Source organism: Tupaia chinensis, unplaced genomic scaffold (assembly GCF_000334495.1).
Source record: "Tupaia chinensis unplaced genomic scaffold, TupChi_1.0 Scaffold139757_1, whole genome shotgun sequence".
Classification (NCBI taxonomy): Eukaryota; Metazoa; Chordata; class Mammalia; order Scandentia; family Tupaiidae; genus Tupaia; species Tupaia belangeri.
The window spans coordinates 949,233-975,500 of record NW_006199637.1 but is presented as its reverse complement, the minus strand read 5'-3'; the positions used below and the strand labels follow the sequence as shown (position 1 = coordinate 975,500).

General features: G+C 45.5%; 1 protein-coding gene across 1 annotated transcript in view; it reads left to right on the top strand.

Annotated features, from left to right (window-relative positions):
- LOC106736403 (phospholipase B1, membrane-associated-like) overlaps positions 1–26,268 on the top strand; it is a 46,583-nt gene that overhangs the window by 7,750 nt on the left and 12,565 nt on the right. Inside the window, exons 2-7 of the mRNA XM_014593093.2 lie at positions 12,206–12,267; positions 13,909–13,981; positions 15,421–15,479; positions 21,839–21,879; positions 22,440–22,483; positions 26,143–26,233. Coding sequence (XP_014448579.1) covers positions 12,206–12,267; positions 13,909–13,981; positions 15,421–15,479; positions 21,839–21,879; positions 22,440–22,483; positions 26,143–26,233 — 370 coding nt within the window. The remainder of the gene's footprint in view (positions 1–12,205; positions 12,268–13,908; positions 13,982–15,420; positions 15,480–21,838; positions 21,880–22,439; positions 22,484–26,142; positions 26,234–26,268) is intronic.

Here is a 26,268-nt window from a genome sequence, read left to right as displayed (position 1 = left end):
TTCCCCCAGGAGATTGTCATGCCTCTGAATAAGAACTGGTTGCCTAGGTAACACACCCATGACAGGCCCCTGGATGCAAAGCCAAAGGCGGGAGCCGGGTGAGCTCCTCGGGTAAGGGTGAGAACACCTTCACATTTCCAAAAGAGCAAAGCTCGTCAACATTTGTTTTGCAGGAGCTCAGAGTCCTTCCTCCAGCTGGCTTCCTTTCTATTCCTGAAGGAAGTCCTTTCCTGCCGGCTAGAAATCCGGTCCTTTCAAATAAAAGTAGAAAAGGATTATTAGAGAACTTCTGATGACCTAAGTCCTTTAAATTATTGATGTGAGAGGGGTGAGAGGGGCGGGGATCTGCTCTGGTCACGCGTCTGTTTGGTAGCAGAGCCATCCCTGGAACTCCGGTGTCACATTCTTCCATGTCCTGACATCTCAGTCCCCAACCCCACCCCGGCTCCAACTCTCACCTGCACCTCCAAATTCCTGCTCTGAGCAGCAAGCACAAGTATGCGATTTTCTCTAGGGGCTTGGGAGCTCTGCTTTCCGAGGCTGTCATCCGCGCCTTGTAGATTTTCAGGGTTTAATTGTCAATCATCATTTTCATCAAGTTGCATTTTTGCTACTGTCAATGAACTGTCTGAGAACCCTTCTAAGAATGCAAGTTGGGGTGCGCTGGGCTGGTAGATACTAAACCAAATGTAGGGGAACCCTCTGGGGATAGAGGATGGATCTGCATACAATCACTGGAGAAGAATTAAGCACCAGAATAGGTGCAAGTAGCGGCAATAAAAGTCACAGGATCCAGTGAACAGAGAGATGGATGTGGGCTGGAGAGCTCTCACGGGGGAGGAGAAGCTCAATGCTGAAAAGATGAGTGGGAGTAAGATAAACACAAAGGAACGGAGAGGGAACGCAAGGGGAGGGTGCAGCATACCTCAGGTGAAGTAGGGGCTCAGCTGATGGCTTTGAGCGGAGCAGGGCAGGGCGGATAACTGGAGTGCAGGGTTAGTGTTCAGAGAGCTGAAGTTAGATCAAGTGTGACATTGAAATCCCAGTGCAAGGAGAACAATAGCGATTAGCAGAGTGACTATGGGCTCCAAGAGACTTCTAAAATGATTTAATGTAAAACTTATTTTACATTAAAAAAAAAAACCTGAACCTTGCAGAGATTGAATGACCTGCCCAAGGTCATGGAACAAGCCTAGAATTTGGATTTACTGTCAGAGAAGTGGGGAGCTATTACGGTTTTCAGCAGGGGTGCAGCACGATGGAAGTGGCATTTTGGGCCAGATGCATCTGCCAGCTTCAGACATAAAAGGTCATACTTCAAAAGAGGCAACTCAAGAGGTATTTAGAGAATCCTAGTTTGGGACTTTTCAAACGATCTCTAACGGTTTTTGTAATCCCTGCAGACTAGAGTTTGTGTCTCCCCAAAGGTGATGTATTGTCAATCCTTAACAATCCTTAATCAATCTATCTTTCTTTCTTTGGTAATTTTTTTTTCTATAGGAAGCATATACTTACCAGAGAGAGAGAGAGAGAGAGAGCGTGAAAGCACCCCCCTCACCCCCCAAGAAGATGGTCATACTGCACTCGGTGTATTTTTCAAGCCACCAGATTTGGGACTCAAACTGCATGGTTGGCCATGTGGATCCAGTCGCCTTAACCACCACGCCACAGGCTGGCCCTAATCCTTAATTATTTTTTGGCCAGCCTGTTTGATGATAAACCTGGAGATTAACTGATGGTTGGTAAAGGCAGCAAAAAAATAACTGGTCTTGCAGACATGGCAAAAGAACTTCCGTCGGAACTCAGGGTAGAACACACACACATGTAGTAAATCTTTCTCTAACTTTTCAAAATGACTTGGTCTCAGGGAAAGCATGCCAGACTCGGCTGAGGAGAAACCAGTTCTCACATGGCTGTTAGTAACTTGCTAAGAGTTTGTTAACCTCTCTGGATCTCTGCTTCCTAAGGTAGTAAATGGGATGATTTCAAAGGTCTGTGCACCTCTGCCATCACAGAATTCTGAGACATTCAGGGGCCAACCCAGCTGCCCCAGAGAGGTTCTCTGGTCCTCACTGTCACCTTCCACTGCCTGTGACATGTGACCGCCCAAGCACCATGCTGACTGGACACAGTGCTACCATCCGGGAGTTCTAATGTTGGAGCAGCCGGCCAGGCATGACCCGTGGCTTTCTGACCCAGTACCTATAGCAAGTCACATGTGTTGCCTGCTCAGAGGTCCTACCCGCCATGCGCATGAAGGGGAGCTGTGAGCTTCAGAGGGTGATGGCTTACAGTCACACTGTGAAGCACATGGCCATCCAGATGACCTGCGTGCAGTCCAAAATGATGCAGAGACAACCCTTGCCTACTTCACCCCTCCCCTGCCCAGCTCACCAGTGCAGCTCCTGGCTTTGGAGGAGACAGGGCTGGCTGGAGGCTTCATCTTCCATGGCTGGTGTGGTCCGTATGCACTACGGCCTCTCAGAGCCTGTACTGATGCCAAGAGGGCCACAGTCCTGCCTCTGCATACCCTTAAGGTTGTTGTGAGGACAGCACACTTTTCAAAGAGCCCAAGAATTTCATGGGTGCTGACCAGTGACCTCAGCTCCTCCTGTGCTGCCCTTGGTAATCCTCCTGGCTGCCCAGGGAAATGCTTGCCTTTTATGCAGGGAGATGAGTCACCACTCACACGTGTCCAGCCCCATCCTATTTACATAGCACTTTCCCAGCCTCACAACAACCCCACGAAGAAAGCAACGAAGCTAGTCTTGTTCCCATTTTATAGATGAGGAAGTTGAGGCCTGATTAAAGGCTTGAGCAAGGTCAAATATTGGCTAGTCTGCCTCAGGAAGGAATGGGGATGGGGGGGCGAAAAATTATGCTTCAGGTATAGTACTAGGGATCTTCAAAAAGTTCATGAAAACTGCATATTATGAGAAAGCTATAGATTTCAAAATATGTTTGCACTGAAAAACTATTTTCAATGAACTTTTTGACGTACCCCCCATATAGGTAGACAAACATAAAAGAAATCTAGAAATTAGGAGAGCAGGTACTGCTTCAATTTTGCTTTTTTTTCCCTTTGTGAAGTTTTGTTTATTTTTATTCATGATAGTAAGCCTGCGTAGGTGGGAAAGAGAGAGAGAGAGAGAGAAGAGAGAGAGAGAGAGAGGAGTATCCTCTCTAGGGTCTTGTCATGCCAGGCTTCCCTTCCCCTAGTCCTCCAGCTCTTCAGGACCCTGGGCACACACACATCTGGTGTTTTCAGGTCCACTGGGCTGGAAATCTCAACCCATAGTCAGCCGTGTGGCTTCCAGCTCTGCAGTTAAGTCCGTTACTGACTGTACAAGGGAGGATGGGCCTGATTTAGCTTTTGAAGTCCCCCCAATGAATCACTGGCCAGCCATTAACCTAACATACCCTGGGTTCCTTGTAGATTTGGAGAGGTTTTTGCTATAGGACGCATGCACTCGCCAGAAAGACAGAGACAGAGAGACAGAAAACGAGAAATCACCCCCCCCCCCCAGCAGGGATGGCCATGCCACAATCCCTTCTCCTCCATTCTCCTCTTGGGACCTTGGGTATGCACGCACACGCGCCCGGCGTGAGTGTAAGCCACCAGGTCTGGGACTTGAACTGCGGTCAGCTACATGAGAGTCCAGAGACATAACCATGACGCTAACTGCTGGTCCCTACTTGCATAGCCATGACGCTAACTGCTGGTCCCTACTTATAGATTCTTAACCTTGGAAATCATGATCATCCTTGAAGGGCTTTAATAACTTCTGATGGCCAGGACCTCCAGGCCCCACCTCAGGCCAATCAAATCTGAATCTCTGGGTTTGGGGACAAGGTAGCAAACAAAAGGTAGAGAGTCACTACTTAAGAGGTGCTTCTCTAAGAGGAATGAAACTGTGACTTTACTGCCAAGGCCTGATGATCTAATGTCCTTTCATTGGCTCCAGACTCCAGAGGTCACCGCTCTGTCCAACTTGGGTGACTAATCTCAGCCAAACCTGTTTCTCAGTGCATACAGAGAGGTTTTCTCTTTCACTCCTACTAGTGTGGAAAAATACATGTTTTTTTCCTGTATTGATCCTACTGAGCTGGGAGTTTGCTGGGGAGCTCAAAGCCCTTCATAGGTCTGTGAACTTGACGTAAAAACAACTTCCCAGCTGAAAATTGTCCCCCTGGGATTCTGTGATTGGGGTTTAATGATGCCACAAGTGCTTTGATCATTTCTTCCGCAGTGCTTCGGGGGTTTTGTGGGAACAGGCAGGAATTTTTCTTCCCATGTACCTGGTAGGAAACAGGGAATAGGAACGAGGGTTCAAGTCATTTCCAGAGTCCATGGGGCAGGGCCGAGGAACACAAAGTCTCCAGCTGAGTGTTCAGGTCTGGACACTTAGCATTTAGCGATGACACAGCGTTTTAGTGCGTCCCAGAGCAGTGCTGTGATGAATGATCATCATCAAGTTAGAAACATAAGCTTCTGAGCACTCGGTTATATAAGGAAATCCCAGGCCATTGAGACTGGAGGTCCTGGAAGATGCTCTATGCCACACCCCTATGATGCTGAAGTTAGAGTAATGATAACTACCAATCATTGTATCCTTACTGTGCTGTGTTTTACTGGCAGTTAGTCTTCACAGCAGCTCTCCAAGCCAGGTGTCAATCACTCTCCCTTATGGGTGAGAAAACTGAGCTTGGAGACCAAGCGTGTCCAAACTCTTATTGGCGTCTGACTGGCTCGTGTGCCGTGTGTTCACTGTGATGCCAGCCTCTGCATGCACCAGTCCATTGTTTGGGAAGCTCCCACTAATCTACCAAAGGGCAATCTGTCTCTACTGGTCCCAGTTTAGGGACCACATAGAACAAGGCCAGTCCCCTTGGCATCCAGCCATTCAGATACCGAAGGAAGTTCTCATATACTCTCCTAAGCCTCTCTTTCCTCGTCTTTCCAGTTGTGTTTAAATGTAACATCGGGTTATTTATGCTTTGAGGTGCCCTACCTATTCAATTTTCTTTCCCTCTCCTTACTTGCCTCATTTTGGAATAATATTTTTATTGTTTCAGTTCCACCATCCCAGCCTGTCCAACATTAGCTTGCTGATGATATAACCTGTATTATTATTTTGATGTTTAAGATGACAACATACACCCTTAACTTATTACATTTTAATATAAATGCATACTTTTTATCACTTCTTGGATAAGGGAAAAAACAGTTTAACTCCATTCATTCCATCTAAATCTACCCATACAGCAATGCCTTCCATGTATTTTAAGCTCTATGATACATTATTTTTACCTAGAGATTGGCCAACTTTTTATGGACAGTGCAAGATGGTAAATATTTGAGATTTCATGGGTCATACATGTTTCCTATCATGTTCTTTTTTGTGCTTTTTAAATAACTCTTTAAAATGTAAAAGCCATTCAAGAGACCAGCAGATGGCATAATGGCTATGTCGCTGGACTCCCATGTGATTGACTACAGTTTGAGTCCCAGACCCTTCGGCTTAAAACTCATGCCAAGTACATCTGCAGGTATGCCCAAAATCCTGAGAGGAGAATGGAGGAGAAGGGATTGTGGCTTGCCCATCCCTCCTGGGAGGTCATTTCTCACTTTCTGTCTCTCTGGCAAGTGTACATGCCCTATATAAAAAATCTCTCTCTCTAAAAAAAAAAAAAGAAGAAATTAAAAGCTATTCAAATCTAGAGGGCTATAGAAAAATAGGCTATATGGGACCAGCAGTTAGCATAATGGCTATGTCACTGGACTCCCACATAGTCGACCACAGTTCGAGTCCCAGACCCGGTGGCTTAAAATCACACTGGGCACATGTGTGTGCGTGTCCAAGATCCTGAGAGGAGAATGGAGGAGAAGGGATTGCAGCATGGCCATCCCCTCTGGGGGGTGATTTCTCTCTATATATATATAGGCTATAGGAAGATTTGACCTATGGGCCATAGTTTGCTGGTCTATATTTTCTGCAGTAAATATTATTTTGGTTTTGCCTACATATTAACACTTTCTGTATTTTTTTTTCCAACATAACCATGTTTTCCTCTGGAATCATTTTCCTATTAGCATTTTGAATATGTCATTCCACTGTTTGTTGTCTCTGATGAGAAGTCAGCTGTTTTAATGTTGGTCTGTTATTTATGAAGCATTGTTTTCATCCTGCTACTTTTAATATTGTTTTCTTTGATTTAAAAACAATACTTGCATACACAGACTATTATAATTGATATGTCTAAGTAAGACTCTCTTTGTTTTTATCCTATTTAAAGTTTTTATGGCTTCTTGGACCTGTGGCTTGGCTTAATATTTTTCTTCAAATGTGGGAAGTTTTCAGCCATTATATCTTCTAATCTCTACCGTACCCACCCACTTCTTCTTCTGGAGGTCATATTACATGTGTATTTCTGTACTTGACTTTGTCCACAGATTTATGAGGGTCTATTTTTTTCCTCAATATTTTCCCTCTATATTTTTAAAAGTTACTTTCTAATGATCTGCCTTTAAGTTTACTGATTCTTTTTTTTTTGCTATCTCAAATCTGCTGCTGAGTTCATCAAGTGAATCTTTTATTTCATTTTTCCAAGCTTGTTTGTAAAAAAGTTATTGTAGTCTTCCTTTTTAAAGTTCATTAACTAAATGAGATGAAGGGGAAGAGGGAGAGGTACTTTTTACAGGGTCTTGCCATGCCACGATATCCCCTGAGTTTCTCAGCTGGCCAGGATCACAGGCATATGTGCATGCATCCAGCATGCTCAGGTTGACCTGGGATCCAAACCAGCATCACACAGAGGTGCTCTATTCCCCAAGTTACTGCAACTTGTTATTGTGCTTTTCAGCTCTAGAATTGCAATTTCTTTATAGCTTCTATTGTCATTATAGTCATGTTTTTCTTTAATTCTTTGAACATTTGTAATAACTGCTTCAAAGGCTTTGCCTACAAAACCCAACATCAGGGCCAACTCAAGAGTCAGTTTCCATTGATTACCTTTTCCCTGAGTATGGGACACAGTTTTCAATTTCATGTCATGTATGTCTTGTAACTTTTGTTTGAAAACTAGATGTGCTTGAAAAAATGAAATTCTGTTTTATTTTTTCAAAGGTTGTTAGGTTTTTTTGTTTTGTTTTGTTTTGTTTTTGTAACTTCCCTGGACTTAAGCTATGAAATCTGTCTCCCTCAAGGTGTGTAGCCAATGATGTCTTTGTTCAGTTTTTTATTCATTTTTTTCATTTTTATTTTGTTAGCCTGGTATCTTAAGAGTCTCAGTCTACTCAATTTAGTGGCCAGTGATTGGGCAGAGGTTGTGCTCAAGCATCTTGATCCTTTAATGGTCTGTTGCTTGATCTGTGTATAGGTTGGGAAATGAAGTTGTAGCCAGTCCTCAAGTCTCTCTTGACTTCAGTTTTACACAGGGCTTTTTCAGCTCTTCCCAGTGTATACATAAATTTTCAGTCCTTCAGGGATGTGAGAAGAGCATTATCTCATTTCTTCTCATTTCCTGGGCTACCCTGTTAAAGTTCTGATTGGCCACCTTCTTAATCCAGAGAACAAAACACTGGGCTAGCAAAGCTGTAGATTTCCCCCACTTATTCCTGTATCAGTCCTCCACGTTTTGTTGATCTGTTGTCTGCCGTGTTTTGTTTGCTGGTTTGATTTGATTTATTTAGTGTTGTCTCCTGGTAATTTTTATTGCAAGCCAAGCATTGTATATGAGAAATTAGCAAGATAATTTTTGCTCTGGATGGCAGCGTTTGTCTCTGTACAAGCTCTTCTTTTGCTTTTGGCAGGCAGTTAGGTAGGAGCAGATAACATTGATCAAATTATTAGGAATAAAACTAAGTTTAGTCTGGGCTTCAGTCCTTTTCAATTTGGTCTATTTCTATTTTATCCCTACTCCTAGGATCTAGCTCTTTTAAGTCCTAACTGAAAGCATGGGATGGTACCGCCATCTCTCCTCCTTGCTGGTTGCTGAACTCCAATGTTCCATGAAGCTGCCTAAAACTGCACAGTATCTCAGCTGCTGAGCTGCTGATTGATTTTGCCCATGATTTGACAAATATTTCAAAGATAAAACCAATATCAAGTGCTGGTCTCACTCTTGACACTTGCTTTCTCTAGGGTTTTGATTCCTTAAGTTCTTGCTGTCTTTATGATTCTCAACAGATGTGTACACACAAAGAATGTGGACATGCATAATGAGATTTCTGCAAAACAAAACAAAATAAAACAAAAACAAGGCCCAGAACATTCCATAAAAGTGTCAGGAAAAGATGTGGAGATCTCCTTGTCTTCAAAAACATTGTCATTTGAGCCTCATTAAATCCTTTTAAATCTGGAGTGAGTCGATAAGAGTTCTTAATTTGGACTCAACTCTCTAAACAAAAATTTTAACTTTTGCTGCTATAAAATTGCATTATAATGACAACTACTTTCCTGGATTGTTTTGATACTAAAACAGGTGCACCTTTCATTATAATGAACATATTTCAACATACGCTTTGTATAGGTACCAATAATGAACATATTTCAGCATACGCTTTGTATAGGTACCAGGTTAGATCTTTTTTTTTTTTTTTTTTTAAGAGAGATTTTTGCTATAGGGCATGTGTGCTTGTTGGAGAGACAGAGAGATAGGAAGCAAGAAATCACTCCCCAGGGGGGATGGCCATGCTGCAATTCCTTCTCCTCCATTCTCCACTTGGGATTTTGGGTAAGCACACACACTCACCTGGCATGAGTTCTAAGCTGCCAGATCTGGGACTTGAACCATGGTTGACTATGTGGGAGTCCAGTGATGTAACCGTTATGCTATCTGCTGGTCTCAAGTTAGATCTTGTTTTTATCCCATTTTGAAAACTATATAGAATACTTAATATGTTACTTGTCATTAAAAAACTTTTTAATAACACTATTATCCATTTTGAAAACTATATAGAATACTTAATATATTACTTGTCATTAAAAAAAACTTTTTAATAACACTATTACATGAAGAAAGGGTCCAAAAGTTTTGAGAAACTTTTTTTTTTTTTTATTCTCCCGTGATTGATGCCTGGAAAACTAAAATGTATGCTGAATAGGACATTTCTCAAAGGTCAGGGGAGATTTGGCATCTAACAGGTATTTCTTCTACCTGCAAAGGCAGAGCCCAGAAAGGAATCATGGCAGCAGCACCCAGTATCTTACCCTAGAAGGGGAACCTGGGTTTCTCTCTGGGGTCCCTGAGACTGAGGGCTGCTGCCAATCGCCAGAGAGGCCACCCTACCATTTCACCTTGATAACCTCTTTTCAGGGCCGTTCTAGATCAGGAATTGGTTGGCCAGCTATGATCAATGGGCAAATTCAACTTGTTGCCTGATTTTTTAATATGACTCGTGAGCTGAGAATGTTTTCTTGTTTCTATATTCATTCCTTTTTTGTATGTGGATATCCAGTTGTTCCAGCTCCATATGTGGAGAGAAACTGTATTTTCCTGTTCCATTGGTCTATTGGTCCATTCCTTTGCCACTACCATGTTGTCTTCATTACTGGAGCTTTACAGTAATTTTTTAAGTCGGGTAGTATTGCCCTCCACTTTGTTCTTTCCTCTTATGTTGTATTAGATCATCTGGATCATTTGCTATATATGTAAATGTAGAGCCAGTTTGTTGATATCCACAAATGTTTTAACATGGTTGGAAAAAAAAACAAAAAGAGTATTTCATGACATATAAAAATGATGTGGAATTTGGGACCAGCAGATGGCATAATGGTTACGTTGCTGGACTCCCATGTAGTTGATGGTAGTTTGAGTCCCAGACCAGGTAGCTTAAAATGCACTCTGGACGCGTATGTATGTGTGCCCATAGTCCCGAAAGGAGAATGGAGGAAAAGAGATTGTGGCATGGCCATCCCTTCTGGGGGATGATTTCTCACTTTCTGTCTCTCTGTCTCTGTCTCTCTGGCGAAAGCACGTGCCCTACAGGAAAAATCTCTGAAAAAAAAAGTATGTGCAATTCCAATTTCAGTCTTTATAAATTAAGTCGGTTTGTTTCCATACTTTGCATGGCTGCTTTTGCATCATAAGAGCAAAATTGGGTAGTTGCAACAAAGACCACATGATCTGCAAAACCTAAGATACTGACTACCTGGTCATTTGCAGAGAAAGTTTGCAGTCCCTGCTCTCAGTCTTGGGCACATGGCCTACTCTCAGCTGTTGACTATGAGCACAGTCAGATGAGCCAGGCTGCCCATGTTCAGATCCTGCCATCACCAGAGATACCATTCCACCATGGCACCTTCATAACCATCCGCTAGGTGTGTCACTTTTAAAATACCACTTAACCTCTGGGCCTTAGTTTCCAGTTTGTACAGTAGGGAGATGGTGTTTATCACATAGAGTTGTGAGGTTTAAATTAATTATTTCATGTAAGTGCTTAAAACAGTGTATAGAAGCTGCGGGTAAGGGTTGCTTACCATTTACATTTTTATCCTGCATAGAACAGTACCAAAATAGTCTCAAATCTCTGCTCTGCTAACTCGTCTACCCCTGTATTCCCAGAGTGATGATCATCTTACAAAATACCCTAAAGTCATCTCTTAAAAGATGGTCAGTGATGGTAACCAGCAGTTAGCGTAATGGCTATGTCTCTGGACTCCTGCGTAGTCGACCGCGGTTCGCGTCCCGGATCCGGTGGCTTAAAACTCACACCGGGCGCGTGTGCGTGTATGCCCAGGATCCCAGGAGGAGAATGGAGGAGAAGGGATTGCAGCGTGACCATCCCCCCGGGGGGTGATTTCTCGCTTTCTATCTCTATGTCTCTGTCTGTCTGGCGAGTGCATGCGCCCTATAGCGAAAATCTCTCCAAAAAAAAAAAAAAAAAAGATGGTCAGTGGTGTGGGGGTTAAGGGCTGGATCCTACATGGTCAGCTGTGCAGTTTGAGTCCTGGACCTGGAGTTTGAAAACCACACCGGACACATGTGCATGTGTTCCCCAAATCCCAATACGAGAATGGAGAAGAAATTGCAGTGTGGCCATCCCCCTTTGGGGATAGGAGGGATGTCCCTTCTTACTTTCCCTTTCTGTCTCTTTCTGGCTATGACAAAATAGGACCAAAAAATCTGAATATTTTAAGAGACTGGTACAAAGTAAGCTGGGAGACAGAATCTTTGAAGCTTCCCTCCCAACTTTTTCTTTTCCCTTTGCTTCACATTCAGCCTTGGTGTAGTCATGGCTGCTGAGACTCCCATGATTAGCTTCTCCTAAGATCACATCCCCCTTCAGACTCTTCTGGAATGTTCTTAGTGTTCCCTGCTTTGTCCTGAATCCCCTAAACAACAAAAACATTCCCCAACATTGCCTTCCTTGAGGGCCTGTCTTTACTAAGCAGTAAGTAAAGCAATATTTCCGTTTTGTTTTGTTTTGTTTTGTTTTGTTTTGCTAGAGGGCATGTGTACTTCCAGAGAGAGACAGAGAGGAGAGAGCACCCCATGGAGAGTGGTTATGCTGCAATCGCTTCTTCATTTCTCCCTCGTCTTGGGATTTTGAGCACACATGCAAGCACACCATATTTATCAAGTCCCCAGGTGGGGGACTTGAACCATAACTATGGAGTTCAAGTCCAACTGCCCTAACCACCAAACCACAGAGCTTCCCTCAAGCAAAGCAAAGCAGTCTCTTTTTTTTTTTGCTATAGAGCATGTGTGCTCACCAGAGAGACAGACAGAAAGTGAGAAATCACCCTCCAAGGGATGGACATGCCGCAATCCCTTCTCCTCCATTCTCTGTTCAGGAGTTTGGACATGCATGCACACGTGCTCATCAGTTTTAAGCAGCTGGGTCTGGGACTAAAACTGTGGTTGACTAAGTGGGAGTCCAACAACATAATCATTTTGCCATCTGCTGGTCCCCAAAAAAGCAATCTGAAAACAATCTGTGATAATGAGTTATTGTTGACCCCTCCTAGATAACATGTTTTTGCTTTTTAACTTAAGGATTCTTCCTTAGTAGTTTGCATTAATGCAATCACAGCATCCCAAACAACAGAGGCAACAGTTAGAGGAATGGAATCTGTGCCTTCTTCACACAAGGGACATTACTGAGCTGGGCACCTAGATAGGGTAGAAGGCCATAGAGCCTACAGATTGGAGTAGGAGTTAATCCCACTTAAGTAAACTGAACTATTTTGGTTTCTTTTAGGGACCACCCAGATCTATACCTCTTCTGGAAAGAGCGTACTGAAAGAACAGCTATGGCCAGAGGTAATATGCCCGCCTCCTGGTGGGAGTATGTGTGGAGGAGAAAGGGAGGATTCTTCTTCTAGTGGGGGAACCAAGTCTGGATCCAAGTTGGCAGACCATTCCCGGAGGCTTTGAGGAAATGGACTAGATGAGCTGGACCTCAGGGACAGATGAGCTGCCTCTGGCAGAGCACAGGCTCGTCTCCTGGAATCTGGGCCTCATCATCCCTGCAGACTGAGTGGACAGTTCCCAGAAGTGTCCAGAAAGGGTTATAAATGGCCTTGTTATCCCTGCAACCTTGAAGCAGATGTTGTGAGTTATCTGAAGGCATCTGGGCGAGGTCTTCCCAGAACATTCACAAGATAAGAGTTGAGAGTAAATGCCAGATCTCTTACCGTAAACAGTAATTCCAGAGAATTTTATCGGAGTTTGGAGAATTTCACTTGGTGGTAGCAGGGGTCATGTACCTTACTGACTGCACCTTTTTCCCTGGTAGAGGATTTCCCCTCCCACCTTCAATGTTGGGGAAGATAGAATCTCTTCTCCCAAAGCCTTCTGTGTTATCCACAGAAGCAGAAGCTGCTTTGGACTTAGTCCCGGCATCTGAGGAAACCCAAGTGGTCTTGAGGACCGGAGCGCTGAACTCCGAGTCCCTCCTCTGCTCTCAGCACCTCCCCTGGGCTCAGGACGGCTCTGATCTGGTGGGAATGCAGGAGTCCCCCAGTTTCAAGTTTACCCACTTTTCAGCAGCAAATAAACAGCTTTTGTGTAAATAATCGAATTAAAAGAAGGAATGTAGATAATATAAATACATATAATAGTATGGAATTGGCGGCTTATTTTTTTGGTCTAAGCTTACTAGTCTCTTAATGACTTTTTTATTTTGGTAAAGTATATATAACCTAAAAGTTGCCACTTTAACTATGCTTGAGTGTTCGACTCAGTGGTTTAAGGACCTTCACATGGTTGTACAACTGGTCACCCCCATTCATCTCCAGAACTTTGCCATCATCCCAAAAATTGACTTTCATTTTCCTTCATCATCTTCCCTCCATCTCCACTCCCATTTCTTCACATATCCTAACATGCCATCTGTTAAAATCACTGCTAATAGAGGGACCAGCAGGTGGCGTGGTGGTTAAGGCGCTGGACATTCCCACATGGCAGACCATGGTTCGAGTCCTGGATCTGGTGGTTTGCTTTCTCACTTTCTCTCTCTGTGTCTCTCACTGTCAAATTAAAAATAAATGAATGATTAAATAAAATTAAACAAATAATTCTAAAAAAAAGATCATTGCTAATAGAGAAATGTCCCTTTGCACTAAGTGAACTGAGTACGATTCCTGGACCTGGTGGCTTGCTTTCTCATTTCCCCTCTTTCTCACTTTCTCTCTCTGTGTCTCTCACTGTCAAATTAAAAATAAATGAATGATTAAATAAAATTAAACAAATAATTCTAAAAAAAAGATCATTGCTAATAGAGAAATGTCCCTTTGCACTAAGTGAACTGAGTATGGAGTTAGGAGAACATCACTACGGACAGTAGTCACCTCTGGATTTCGAGCCTAAATAGAACAAGTACACGATCATTTCTATATCAACGTTTCAGGACCTGAAGTTTTTCTAGATAAAGCAGTCAATGTTGCTAACGTTTGGTTTTAGTTGCAGACTTTGAAGAATTTTTCATTCCTATGCAACACAAAGAAATCAGGACTGAAAAGACCGTCTAAATCAGGTATGTGACCGCTGGTCATCACAGGAAAGGCCCAGTGTCTCTCTGATGAGGCCTGCCACGTGCTGACCCTATCCTTCCTCTCATCCCTTTTAGTCATTAAAGTCTCCCTCTTCCTCAACCTTAGTCCTAGACAACACCCCATTTTTCTCCTGGGTCATTTCTGTGGAGGACCTTAGTTCAACACACCATTCAGGGATAAAATCAACATGGCCCTGCAGTGGCTTACTTGGGCAAGGGCAACGTCTGAGATCTCACCTCCCTGTGGGTGGACAGGGTCATAGGAGCTGTAGGTTGGACATTGGTTCCTTATGTGGCTTCCGCCTACATTCACTTCCCGTAGTGAAGCCACAATGGCTGCTCTGGACGCTTTCCATTGTGTCCGGATGCTGCTCTCCCGCTGGGCTTGTTTCCTGGCTTCATCACACTGAGTGGCTATGTTATACACTGTGCTTAATGAGTTTTCGTTCTCTTTGTACTGACTTGATTAGGGTTTCCGGGTAAGCATGCTATTTTTACTATTCTGTTACAGAAGGGCCTTAGGTAGAAAAATAAATTGATGTACTTTTTAGGAAATGGCTTTTTTAGGAGGAATATATTGAAGTGCCCCATCACACAACCACGGAGTATGGTAAATGGTTTCTAGGGAAACTCAATCTCTAAAAATGCTGGCATGATCCAAGTGGGTTAAGGAGATTTCCATGTGTATCATTTCCATACAACTTGGATCTAATGTTTATGTGTGTTCATAGGCTTTTTAAAAGTTTATTTCTTTAATAAGAGAGAGACAGAAAGAGAGAAAGAAAAAGACAAGTATCTTCAACAGAGTCTCATGCCATGATACTCCCCCCAGCCCTTCTCAGCCAGCCAGGACCACAGGCACACATGTGTGCACCCAGAGCACACACGTCAACCCGGGAACTGCACCCCAATCTTCCATATGGCCTCCAGCATTGCAGAGCATTAGACTAGCGCTGGGCTGGTGCAGTTGGCCCAAGTGTGTTCACAGGCTTAAGAGTGCGAGTCTCTGAAAATCTTTAAGCTGAAGTGATCATTTTGTTTGTATTTTTAATTTGTGGCCCTCTTACTTATTAATGGTGGCCCAGAATGCAGAGCCAAGGATAGAGAGAAGTGACAGGCAGTAAGAGGGCCCAGTAAGAGGGGAAATGAAGGCCACAAGTGACCTCCCATGAGACTCCTGTTAGGACAGCCCGAGTCCAGTTAACCGTGTGGCCTGCAGAGGGGATTGAGCCTCTTTCAAGGATCCCTGGGTTCCCAGGGACTGCCCTGGGCATCAGTTTTCCACTTCCGGCCCACAGGCTTGACCTCAGCAGCCGAGTATGGGCTGAGGGGTGTGGGTCTGCCCCCTCCCAGTGGTGACCTTGGCCTGCATTGTGGAGAACATTGACCTGACCTGTCTGCGTGGGTTCTTGTCTCCACAGCTCACTCTCTGAGGCCTTCTGATATTAAATTTGTGGCAGCCATCATCAATCTGGAAACAGTGAGTATTTTAAAGTAGCTTGGGGTGAGGGACAGTTTGGGCCTAGTGATCCTTCGAATAAGCTCCTGGTGGTAAGACAGGATGTCTTATTTTGAGAGAGAGCTTTATTTATTTTCTTTTTTTAGTTTTAGGGTTTGTTTGTTTATTTGTTTTTGCCATAGGATGTATACATTCACCAGATAAAGACAGTGAGAAGGAATGCAAGAAATCACCCCCAGAGAAGGCAGCCATACGACAACCCCCTCTCCTATTCTCCTCTTGGGACTTTGGGCACACATGCACATGTGCCCAGCGTGATTTTTCAAGCCACCAGTATTATATGAGTTGAAGAAATTCTAAAATCTAGGAAGTTCTGAGTCTTTTTTTTCCCCCTTAAATCAAACGAATGTCTATATTTACATCAAGGTGAGGGATCTTTTGGGCATTTCTTATCAGTATATTAAATCCATTGATAAAGATCACAAATTTTTTAAAGTAGTTTTAAAACTTTCTGATAAAGAACTTTTCTTACCTGCTTTGTAAATTAAAAGAAAAAAAAAGAATCCTTGTTGTTAAATCTAAAAAGTTGCTTTGCTTTTAATTTTGGTAAATATATACCACATAAAAATTTTTTTAATTTAAATTTAAACCTATTTTAAATAGGCTTTTGCCATGGGGCACATATGCTCACTGGAGAGAGAGAGAGAGAGAGACAGTGAGGGGGAAAGTGAGAAATCACCCCCCCAAAGGGGAATGGTCATAATCCCTTCTCTTCCATTCTCCTGGGATCTTGAGTATGCATGCACACATGCCCAACATGATTTTCAAGCCACTGGGTACAGGATTTGAACCACAGTCAGCCATGTGGGAATCTAGCACCATAACCACTGTGCCATCTACTGGTCCTAAAATTTGCCACCTTAACCATTTTTAAATGCACAGTTTAATAGTGCTAAGTCTGTTCACATTGCTGTGCAGTTCATCTCCAGAACTTTCCATCTTGCAAACGGAAACTTTATAATACAGTTCATTAACTCCCATTAATTAGCTCCTCATTCTACTCTCTATTTCTGTGGGTTGGACTATTCTTGGTATCTCACATAAGTGAAATTGTGCAGTACTTGTCTTTTCATGGGACTAGCTTCTTTCACTCAGCCTAATATCCTCAAGGTTCATCCACATTGTAGCATGTGTCAGAATTTCACTCCTTTTGAAGAATGAATCATATTCCCTTGCATGGATATGACGCATTTGGTTTCTCCACTCATCTGTTGGTGGACACTTGGGTTGTTCCCAACTTTTGGCTTTTGTAAGCAATGCTGCTATGAGCATGGGGGTACAAATATTGCCTCGAGATAGTAAATTGTTCTGAATGTATACCTAGAAATTGAGCTGCTGGAGCATATGATCATTTTATTTTCTTTTTTGAGAGACCTCCATACTATTTTCCAGAGTGGCTATACTATTTTACTTTCCCACCAACTGTGCGTAAGGGTTCCAGGATCTCCACCACCTCATCAATGCTTATCCTTTTTTTTTTTTTCTTTCTTTCTTTAACAGTAGCCAGCCCAATGGGTATGAGACGATATATCACTGTGATTTTGATTTGCATTTCCCTAATGATTAGTCATGTGGAGCATCTCTTCATGTGCCTGTTAATAAATTCTGTGGCTGGGACCAGCAGTTGGCGTAATGGCTATGTCATTGGACTCCCACGTAATCAACTGCAGTTCGAGTCTCAGACCCGGTAACTTAAACTCATGCCGGGCCCAAGATCCAAAGAGGAGAATGGAGAAGAAGGAATTGCGGTGTGGCCATCCCCCCCCCCGGGGGGGGGTGATTTCTTGCTTTCTGTCTCTGTCTCTCTGTTTTTCTGGCAAGCACACATGCCCTATAGCAAAACCTCTAAATTAATTAATTCATTAAATCTGTGGCCAGGTAAGGGAAAAAGAAAGCAATAAGGAAAAGGGTGAAAAGAAGAGAGAAGAGAGAGAGGGAAGTAGGGGAAGAAGCACCTGGAGAAGAAAGAACTCAGGAGCAGGGAGAACGTCAGCCCTTCCCCTTAGTCCTTGCTTCTGTACTCCCACCTGCCCTGGCCTCAGCCAAGTCCCCAGCTTTTGCCACCCCTCAAGTCCCAGCAGCCCCAGCTGAGCAGGACACTTACATGTCAGGCCTCCATTCTGCCTCAGAGCCCTGCGGTGCCTCCCCAACCTGAACCAGCGTGTTTTCCTCCCTCCCCAGTGTCTTTGCTCCACTCCTCCTCCCATGGTTCCTTCTGAGCACCCTCCTCCTGTCCTTAGGCAACCTGCACTCTCTGGAGCTCTGTCACTTCCCCAGGCCAGGCCTGTTACTCTCTGCAAGCCCCCACCCACTACTGCAGGGGCTTACCACTGATCCAATGCCCACAGAGACCCTGGGCTTGTTTTCCTCCCTTTTCCTTTTCTTCAAAAACTAACCTCTCCTTCTCTGGAACTTGTCTGGGACCTTCTGCCCAGGGAGCGTTGGCTCCCCCGTGTTTATGAACCTCATTTCTGCTCGAACACCAGGTGAAGCTGCCCAGACTGGGAACCTTGTCCGGCCATTGATGGCACTAGTGACCAGCATGAATGGGGGACATAAACAGAAGATGGTGAGGAGTGCTGGTGTGTGAAGGTAGAGTGCAGGCCCAGAAGTCCAGCAGGCCGGAATCCCCCTCCTCCTCCTATTCCGTGTGCGCTGAGGCTTTTTAAAATCACATGCATGGCTGACCATGTGTGTTGATGGCCGTGAGGGTGGAGGTTACCACAGGAAAAATGTAGAAAAGGAGACAGAAATAAATGAGCAAAGAGGTTTCACGTCCCCGAGAGCAGACTGGCTTTGCTGAGCCTGTGTGTCTATGCATACTGATATGGACCTTCCGGAGCCTGGGATCTGTGACCTGCTCATTGGAGGACTCTGGGGTTCTTCTACCTCAGGCAAAGAAATCACCACCCAAAGTCGGGTTTCTAAAGTTAAACCTCACAGTGGCTCCCATCCTCCCCTTGGTAATTATCCAGGCCTGACAGCTCCTGCTGTCACTCAGCTCCCCGTTTTCCTGGGGAGAGCCCGAGGCCCAGAGCCAACAGCATATAGCTCAGTCCCAGGTGGCCTCCCCACTCAGAATCATGATCAGGACACTGGTGGGCCTCAGCCCTCAGGAGAAAACCCGAAAGCACAGTTCCATGCAGCCCTTCTTCCTCTGTCTGCCCTGAGGGCTGGCCGTGGTGAACTTAGCTGGACTTAAAAACAGAACAAAACAAAGAGCCATGGAAAACAATGGAAGGCAGTGAAAAAGAAAAAGTCCATAATGCTGACGGGTGCGCTTTGAGTCTCTCAAACTTTCCGTAACCAAAGCGCAATCCCTTATATGGGACTGTAACCAACATTTGTTTAATTGCCACAGACCCCTTTTCCTCATAAAACTTTAAAAATCAGGTATGTCAATGTTCATAAAAGTTACTTTCAAATATCATTTGTGATACATGTTTCATAGAAGAAAAAATCAAAATAGATATATACAAGGTTAAAAATCGCATCTCTAATTCCTCTCTCATCTCTCTCTCTTAAAACACAAAACAATAAAAAAAAAATGTTCCCTCCCCCTTCTCTTCCCCCAGTGCATAGGAATACATTGGGATATAAAGGATATATAAAACTCAAAGATGGCCATATTGCAGCATCCCGTCTGTGAATTAGGTCCCCCCCACACTCGGGACAGGGTGTCACTCTGTAACTTGCACTCCCCCTACCTCAATCTCCCAAGCAGCTGGGACTATGGGTGTGCACCATGGCACCTGTGTGTGAATTGGTTTTTTTTTTTTTTTTTTTTTTTTTGGGTTTTTTTTTAGGGGCGGGGGTGCTCCCCGCCTATAGGGCGCGTGTGCTCGCCAGACAGAGAGAGACAGAGAGACAGAAAGCGAGAAATCACCCCCCAGAGGGGATGGTCATGCCACAATCCCTTCTCCTCCATTCTCCTCTCAGGATCTTGGGCAAGCACGCACACACGCACACACACCCGGCGTGAATTTTAAGCCACCGGGTCCAGGACGCGAACTGCGGTCGACTACGTGGGAGTCCAGCGACATAGCCATTACGCTAACTGCTGGTTCCCTATGTGAATTGGTTTTTCACTGAAGCATCACAGACATTTTTCCATGGAGGTTATAATCTAGTATGTCAAATTCCTTGAGGGTAGAGTCTGGGTCTTAGTTAACTGCATCCCTGGCATTGTAGTACTTACCACAAGGCAGAGAAAATGAGGAACGTGGCAAGAAAATGTCTAACAGGCAGACAAAATGAAGAAGCAGGAGCTTGCTGTGTGTACCGTCTCCCCTTCCTACTGTGTCCCTCGGAAGTCTTCCCTGTACCCCCAATCCTGGCCTTGTTCCTCTTGTCCTCTTCCTTCCAATCCCTCCATCAAGCTTACTATAGGGAAAAGACCTAGTAGTCAATTAAATATCAGGAAAAGCACATTGGTTTGTAAGTAAGCAAATCACCACTTACCTGTGATTGAGTCAATGCTGAAATCAGGAAGGTTCAAGTCAATGTTTGCATTTCCAGCTTCCCTGGAAAGACGAGGTCAGAGCTGCGGGCTCCCATGCTCTCTGGTAGCCATCGGCTCGTGCTGATGGACAGCACCCCCTTTAGTTGGACTCAGGCTGCCAGTTTGCCTCAGCCTGGGAGGGCCACACCTCTCATTACCTGACCTGCTGCCATCTTGTCTAGAATCCTGGGTTTGTATTTTAGTGTCATTTTTAAACTTGTCACCTCTTCCTTTGAAAGACTTACCTTTCGAAGCCTTTCTTTAAAAAAAAAAAAAAGAATTATGATTATGATTATTTTAAAATTTGCTATAGGGCACATGTACTCACCAGAGATAGACAGAGAGGGAAAGCAAGAAAGCAAGCCACCAGGTCTGGGACTTGAACCACAGTCAGCCATGGGTCCAATGCCCCAACCACCATGCCACCTGTTGACCCCAAAAGTCTTTCTTATTGAGGGGCCACAGACTCTGTTCCGTTGGCCTACCCTGCCTGGAGGGATCCAGGGATGCGAGGTGGTTTTATAACTGGTTGCCATTTGAGCTGGTTGGTGAGGAGAGATGGGCATTTCAAAGTGAAGCTGCAGCAAGCGGAGGGTAAGCCCTGCGGGGAGAGCCATCCACCTGCCACTACACATCCAGGAATGCTGTCTTCCTGGGAACTTAGAGAGAGAGCTTGTATCAGAAACTGAAAATACTACTACTGACAATAGCTAGTATTTGCTGAGCACATTCTATGTCCTGGGCCTGATTCTATGCATTTCTAGACGCTCGCAAAGACGGTGATTCTCAAGGTGAGGATCAGGAGGTCTCACCTCCGCTCCTATACTTAGGTAACTTCTCCCACAAGTATCCCATGTTCCCCAACATTTTTATCAAGGAGGAAATCAGAAATGTATCTGTTCATTCAAAAAAAGGATTTACTCAGGACCAGCATAATGGCTATGTTACTGGACTCCCATGTAGTCGACTGCAGTTCAAGTCCTGGACCCGGTGGCTTAAACTCACACCAGGCGCGTGTGCGTGCCTGCCCAAGATCCCAAGAGGAGACTGGAGGAGAAGGGGTTGCGGATTGCAGTGTGGCCATCCCCCCTGGGGGGTGAATTCTCGCTTTCTATCTCTCTGTCTCTCTCTGTCTGTCTGGCGAGTGCACGCGCCCTATAGCAAAAACCTCTCTCAAAAAAAAAAAAAAGGATTTATTCAACATATTTATTTTGTACTTAGGTCAGGCCTTGTCTAGGTCCAAGGGACACAGTCAAGTAGAAAACAGGTGAAAATTCCATTCCTCATGGCACTTACATTCTAATTAGGGAAGACAGATGATAAGCCAACTCAATTTTAGATGGCGGAGGGTCACAATGAGACAGCCTTGTTTCTATGCGGGATGCTAACGTGACTCTATGACACATGAAAGTCTAAGTTCCGAGGAAACCCTCGGCCCCTTTAGTGCTCCAAGGTCTGACCGACATGCAGCTGAGGGTGCTAGACAGCCTTCCCTCCCTGCAAAATGGGCAAAGGTGGATTTCTCCTTCTCCAGAGCTACAGGCTCCCTCTTAGCGAGCGAGGATGGTCTGATAAAAGAGGCTCTCACACCATTCCTGCCTGGCCTATTTTTTATTTTGTTGTTAAAGAATTATTAATTTCATTTTATTAATTGTTATTATTTTTATTTGACCAGAGAGAGTGACAGAAGGAAAGTGAGAAAGCAAGCTACCAGGTCCGAGACCTGAACCGTGGTCAGCTATGTGGGAATCCAGTGCCTTCACCACACACCACCCAACAGCCCCCTGGCTGGCTTGTTAACACCTCATGTCTTTCCCAGCCTCCAGACTCAGGAATGGCTGACCCGAAGGAGCAAAAACCGTGAGTGAGAACAGGAAGGAGCCTCATATCAGCTCTGATCTAATCTCTTTGCATTATGGATGGGGGCGAACTGAGATTAGGGGCCTTGCTCAAGGTGACCCAAGGAGCTGGCAGAGTGGGGACCAGAATCCAGCCTCCTAGTCCAACTCTCCCAGGGCTCCTGCAAATCCCCCAGCTGCTTCGGGTGAAGAGGGTGGAGAAGTAAGGAGGGTTGACAGGTGGGATTCTTGCTTCTCTCCAGCAGGACTTCTTGCTCTGAGGGAACCATGCAGGGTTTGGACCGGGGCCTTTTCACACTGGGATCAGCATCTCCTTCCAGTGTGGGGCTGGAGCAGAAAGCTGAGGGAGACAGAAGGGGCTCCAGAGGTGTCTGTATGCCATACTTGACTCCGCTGCTGCCATTCGTGATGTGCCTCTGACTCCAGGAGGGACAGTCCCAGAATCAAAGCAGAGCTGGGCCAAAGACTGTTATCAAATAAGACCACAGGAGCCAAGGGGGAAGGGCTGTGGGGCAGGTGGCAAATCCAGACTGACACTTGCATGCGCGCTTCATCTTTCAGGACTGACAAAAGGCCACAGCAGGTGTGCATGGGCGTAATGACAGGTGAGCGCTGGTCTTTAGTGCCAGATCGTCCCCATTCTTCCAGACACAGCAGCATTTTGGCTCATAAAGGGAATGTACTCTCTTGGCCACTTTATCACCAGAGCCCAGGAGAACAGGGGCAGCCGTTCTGAGAGGACGGGGAAAGGAGTCAATCACACACCCAAACAGGGGTATGAGAAGCGTATCCAAGCATCTCCAAGAAGCCAATGGGTACTGGGCTAAGATGAGGGGACATAGGAGAGAGATTGGGGGCCAGCTGAGCTGGGGAGTTGGGCCAGAGTTCCGAGGCTCCTGCTCCCTGGGCAGCCCAGGGCTGGACTTGTGGCACTTCACGTGGGGAAGATGTCCATGGCGCCTCTGCCCACCAGGGAAAGGACCCAGGTCTGGTTTTCAGTCTACATTTTAGAATATCTCTTTCACTTGTAAAATAAATACATCAGCTGGGTTCAGAAAAGTGAATGGAGGAAAGTCAAAGTCAACTGTAATTCCATGATTCAGAGAAAATTATTGTTAACATTTTGGCCTTTTTATATCCATATGTGCTTATGAATATATTATCTATAACTGGTGGGTTGGTTTTCTTTTTAATCCCATTTACTAGAAGAGGTCTATTAAGTCATCCTGAAACCCCTGAGTCCCTTAATGCCAGCTGAGTTAGCCTAGTGGGGCGGAAGAGTCTCCTGTGCTTGGTGCTCAGAAATCAAGCACAACAGAAACCATGCTTCACTCCATAATTAGAGAAGGTGGGCCAGACCGCAGTGTGAGCGTGCAGAGGAGCTGGAACTCCAGCGGGGTAGTGAGCACCTTGCCAACTCAGTCAGCGAATGCACATGAAGAGCCTGTCAGTGACTGGGCCCCCTAGAAAGGCCAGGGTAAACAGGAGACTGGGCCTGCCTTTAGAATTCATGATGCAGTGGGGAAGGTTGAGCCTGGTGGCCAGGATTGATTGACAATTGAAAGGACATAGGTTGGCAAGGCATTATGGCAGTCCCATTGGAAAGAGTCAAAAGGTTGTAAAAGAGGAGCCCATGACTGATGTGTGGCCATCATAGCCACACCTTAGCCTGACCCTGCTTACCTGTAAATGGGAGGAAAAAAAGAAATGAAAGAGTCTATTTGGGGGCTACCCAGGAAGGTGGGATGTAATTCAGGTCCTGCAACCATAAATGCAGCTGCTGCTGTGTCTGCTTTCTCAGTGTGTCTCAATTTCCCCCCTTACCCACCCTGTAAACAGTTTGACCGCCTCTCTTTAAACACAAAGTGGCCAGGAGTCCTACCTGGCCAGAGGTACAATAAAAAGTGGGCAGGAAGTGGGTTTCCAAAGCCAGGACTTATCTGCAGCTGCTGGTGACTCAGGCATACCTCATGGGGGAGGAAGGGGGCAGTGGAGTACAACGGCAGGGCACGTGGCTCTTGGCCACAGAAGGAGCCACTGCTCCTCCCAGGAGAGAGCATTCCAGGGACGTTCGGATATCCCGAGCAGTATATGATGGGGCTGGCCCAGGCTCGGCCCACCTGTCTTTCAGTCCTAGAAATTTAGAGTGCTCCAGGACCTCAGAGATCTCCAAATCTAGCCATGTTCTTGCCCATCAAGGCTATTTTGCAGATGGGCAAATTGAGCATTGGGGCGGTAAACAGACTTTCTCAAGATCCCATGGTCAGCAAGTGAAGGAGTCTCTGTGAACCCAGATGGTCTAGCCCCACAGCCACTAGGAACCCCAGAGAGAGGCAGTGAGGACAGACCAAGCACACGGCACACTGAAAATGACTGGCCAATTTATGTGAAAAGAGCACAGGTATAGGGCCAGCAGGTGGTGTAGACTCCCACATGGCTGACTGTGGTTTGAGTCCTGGACTGGCAACTTGAAACTCATGCTGGACACGTGTGCATGCGTGCCTGGGTCCTAAGGGGAGAGTGGAGGATAAGGGATTGTGATGTGGCCATTCCCCAGGAGGTAATTTCTCACTCTCTCTCTCTGTTTCTCTCTGTGTCTCCAGTGAATGCATGCACCCTATAGCAAAAATCTCTCCCTTTTTTTTTTTTGGAGAGGTATTTGCTATAGGGCGCATGTACTCACCAGAAAGACAGAGAGAGACAGAGAGACAGAAAGCGAGAAATCACCCCCAGGGAGGATGGCCATGCTGCAATCCCTTCTCCTCCATTCTCCTCTCTGTATCCTGCACACGCATGCAGATGCGTCCAGCCTGAGTTTAAGCCACTGTGTCCGGGACTCGAACCGTGGTCAACTACATGGGAGTCCAGCAACATAACCATTACACTATCTGCTGGCCCCAGCAACAATATGTCTTAAAAGAGCTCAGGTCATGTTTGATCACAAAGAAGCATTACAATGCTAATACCCTTAATTTGGAAAGTGATTCTTTTTCGTAGACCTCTCTTTAGATACTTATCTTTTGTCTTTGGTACTGACAGGCCATCCTTACATCAGAGAGCGTGTCCCCTGACAATCGCACATACACTCTGTCCCTGTAATCTTAAACTGTCCTCAGAGTGTTCTGTGTTCTTACCACACGTACAAATGGCCCCCTTCTGCAAGCTGGTGGGAGGTTCGGGACCATGCCTGATGCTGGACAGTGGTGTACGGGTAAAACACAATGATTTGCAAGGTTGGCCGATGTGAAAGGATTCCTCGTTCATGACCAGAGACCTCCCTGAGGACACTGGGCATATTCATGCCCTGATCTGGGGCTGGCGGGGGGGTACTGTCTTTTGTCTCTTTCTCATGGAAGAAATACATAAACTTTAAAAAATAATAAGAAGAAGAAAAGAAAAAGAAGATAATGCTCATTAGTTTGGGTTAAGTTTGGGGACAACCAAGTGACCCATGAGTTAGGTGGCTGCCAACTGGCCAGCTCCTGACTTCCAGCCCAGCTCCCCCAGTGGCTACCCTGCCTGCTGCCTGCAGTCAGTTCCCTTTCTGGGAAACCCCATTAAATCTGCCTTCTGGAACCTGTTCCCATAAAGCCCTGAGGCCCTTGTGGATGGGGATAAAAGGAAAGGGAGACTGGGAGGTGGAGGAGGCACCTCCCTCCCGTGACACTCTCCCGCTCTGCCCTCTCCTCTCTCGGGAACAAGACACAACTTAAGTGCTCCTGACAGCGCTATTTTTAGCCGTCCTCTGGCTGTCAACTCAGGGACATGTTCGCTATGTGTTCCCCAGAGCTTTCCCGCCCTGCTGTCACTCTCAGGAGGAGGGAGCAGGGTGGAAGGCCCTGTCCCAGAGTAACTTTCTAACGAGGCAGTAGCGCATGACAGTTAAAAGTGTTGGCATCCCAGAACTCTGGTTCAAATCCTATCAGCTTCAGTTATCTGTGAGGCCTAGGCAGCTTGCTTGGTGTCTCTTGGGCTCAGTTTCCCCTTCACTAAATCAGAGGTAGTATTGTCATAGTTTGTTACTAGTGATAGAAGGAGAAGACACATGGAAAGTGCTTAGCTGGGTCTGGCCTAGCACTTGATGTCCGTATCTGAGCACCACTCATGGGCCTGCTATGGAGCTGACCTCACAGCCCAAGGCAGGATGTGAAGGCCATGCCTTGGGGTAGGAGCAGCAGCCCTTCCACCTCATCCTTGAGGGGGTCAAACTTAGAGTCGACCTCCAGCTGTGGGGACCAGGGTCTTAAACCAACTCTCTCTTCAGTTCTTGCAGACATCATCCGTCACTTCAGTCCTTCTGTTCTGACACCCGTGTGCCCTTCTGGAAAGGAAAGTGTGCCCCCAAGTGATGCTAAGTAAGTTTCCTTTCTGTCTCTTTGCAGGGTAGAGT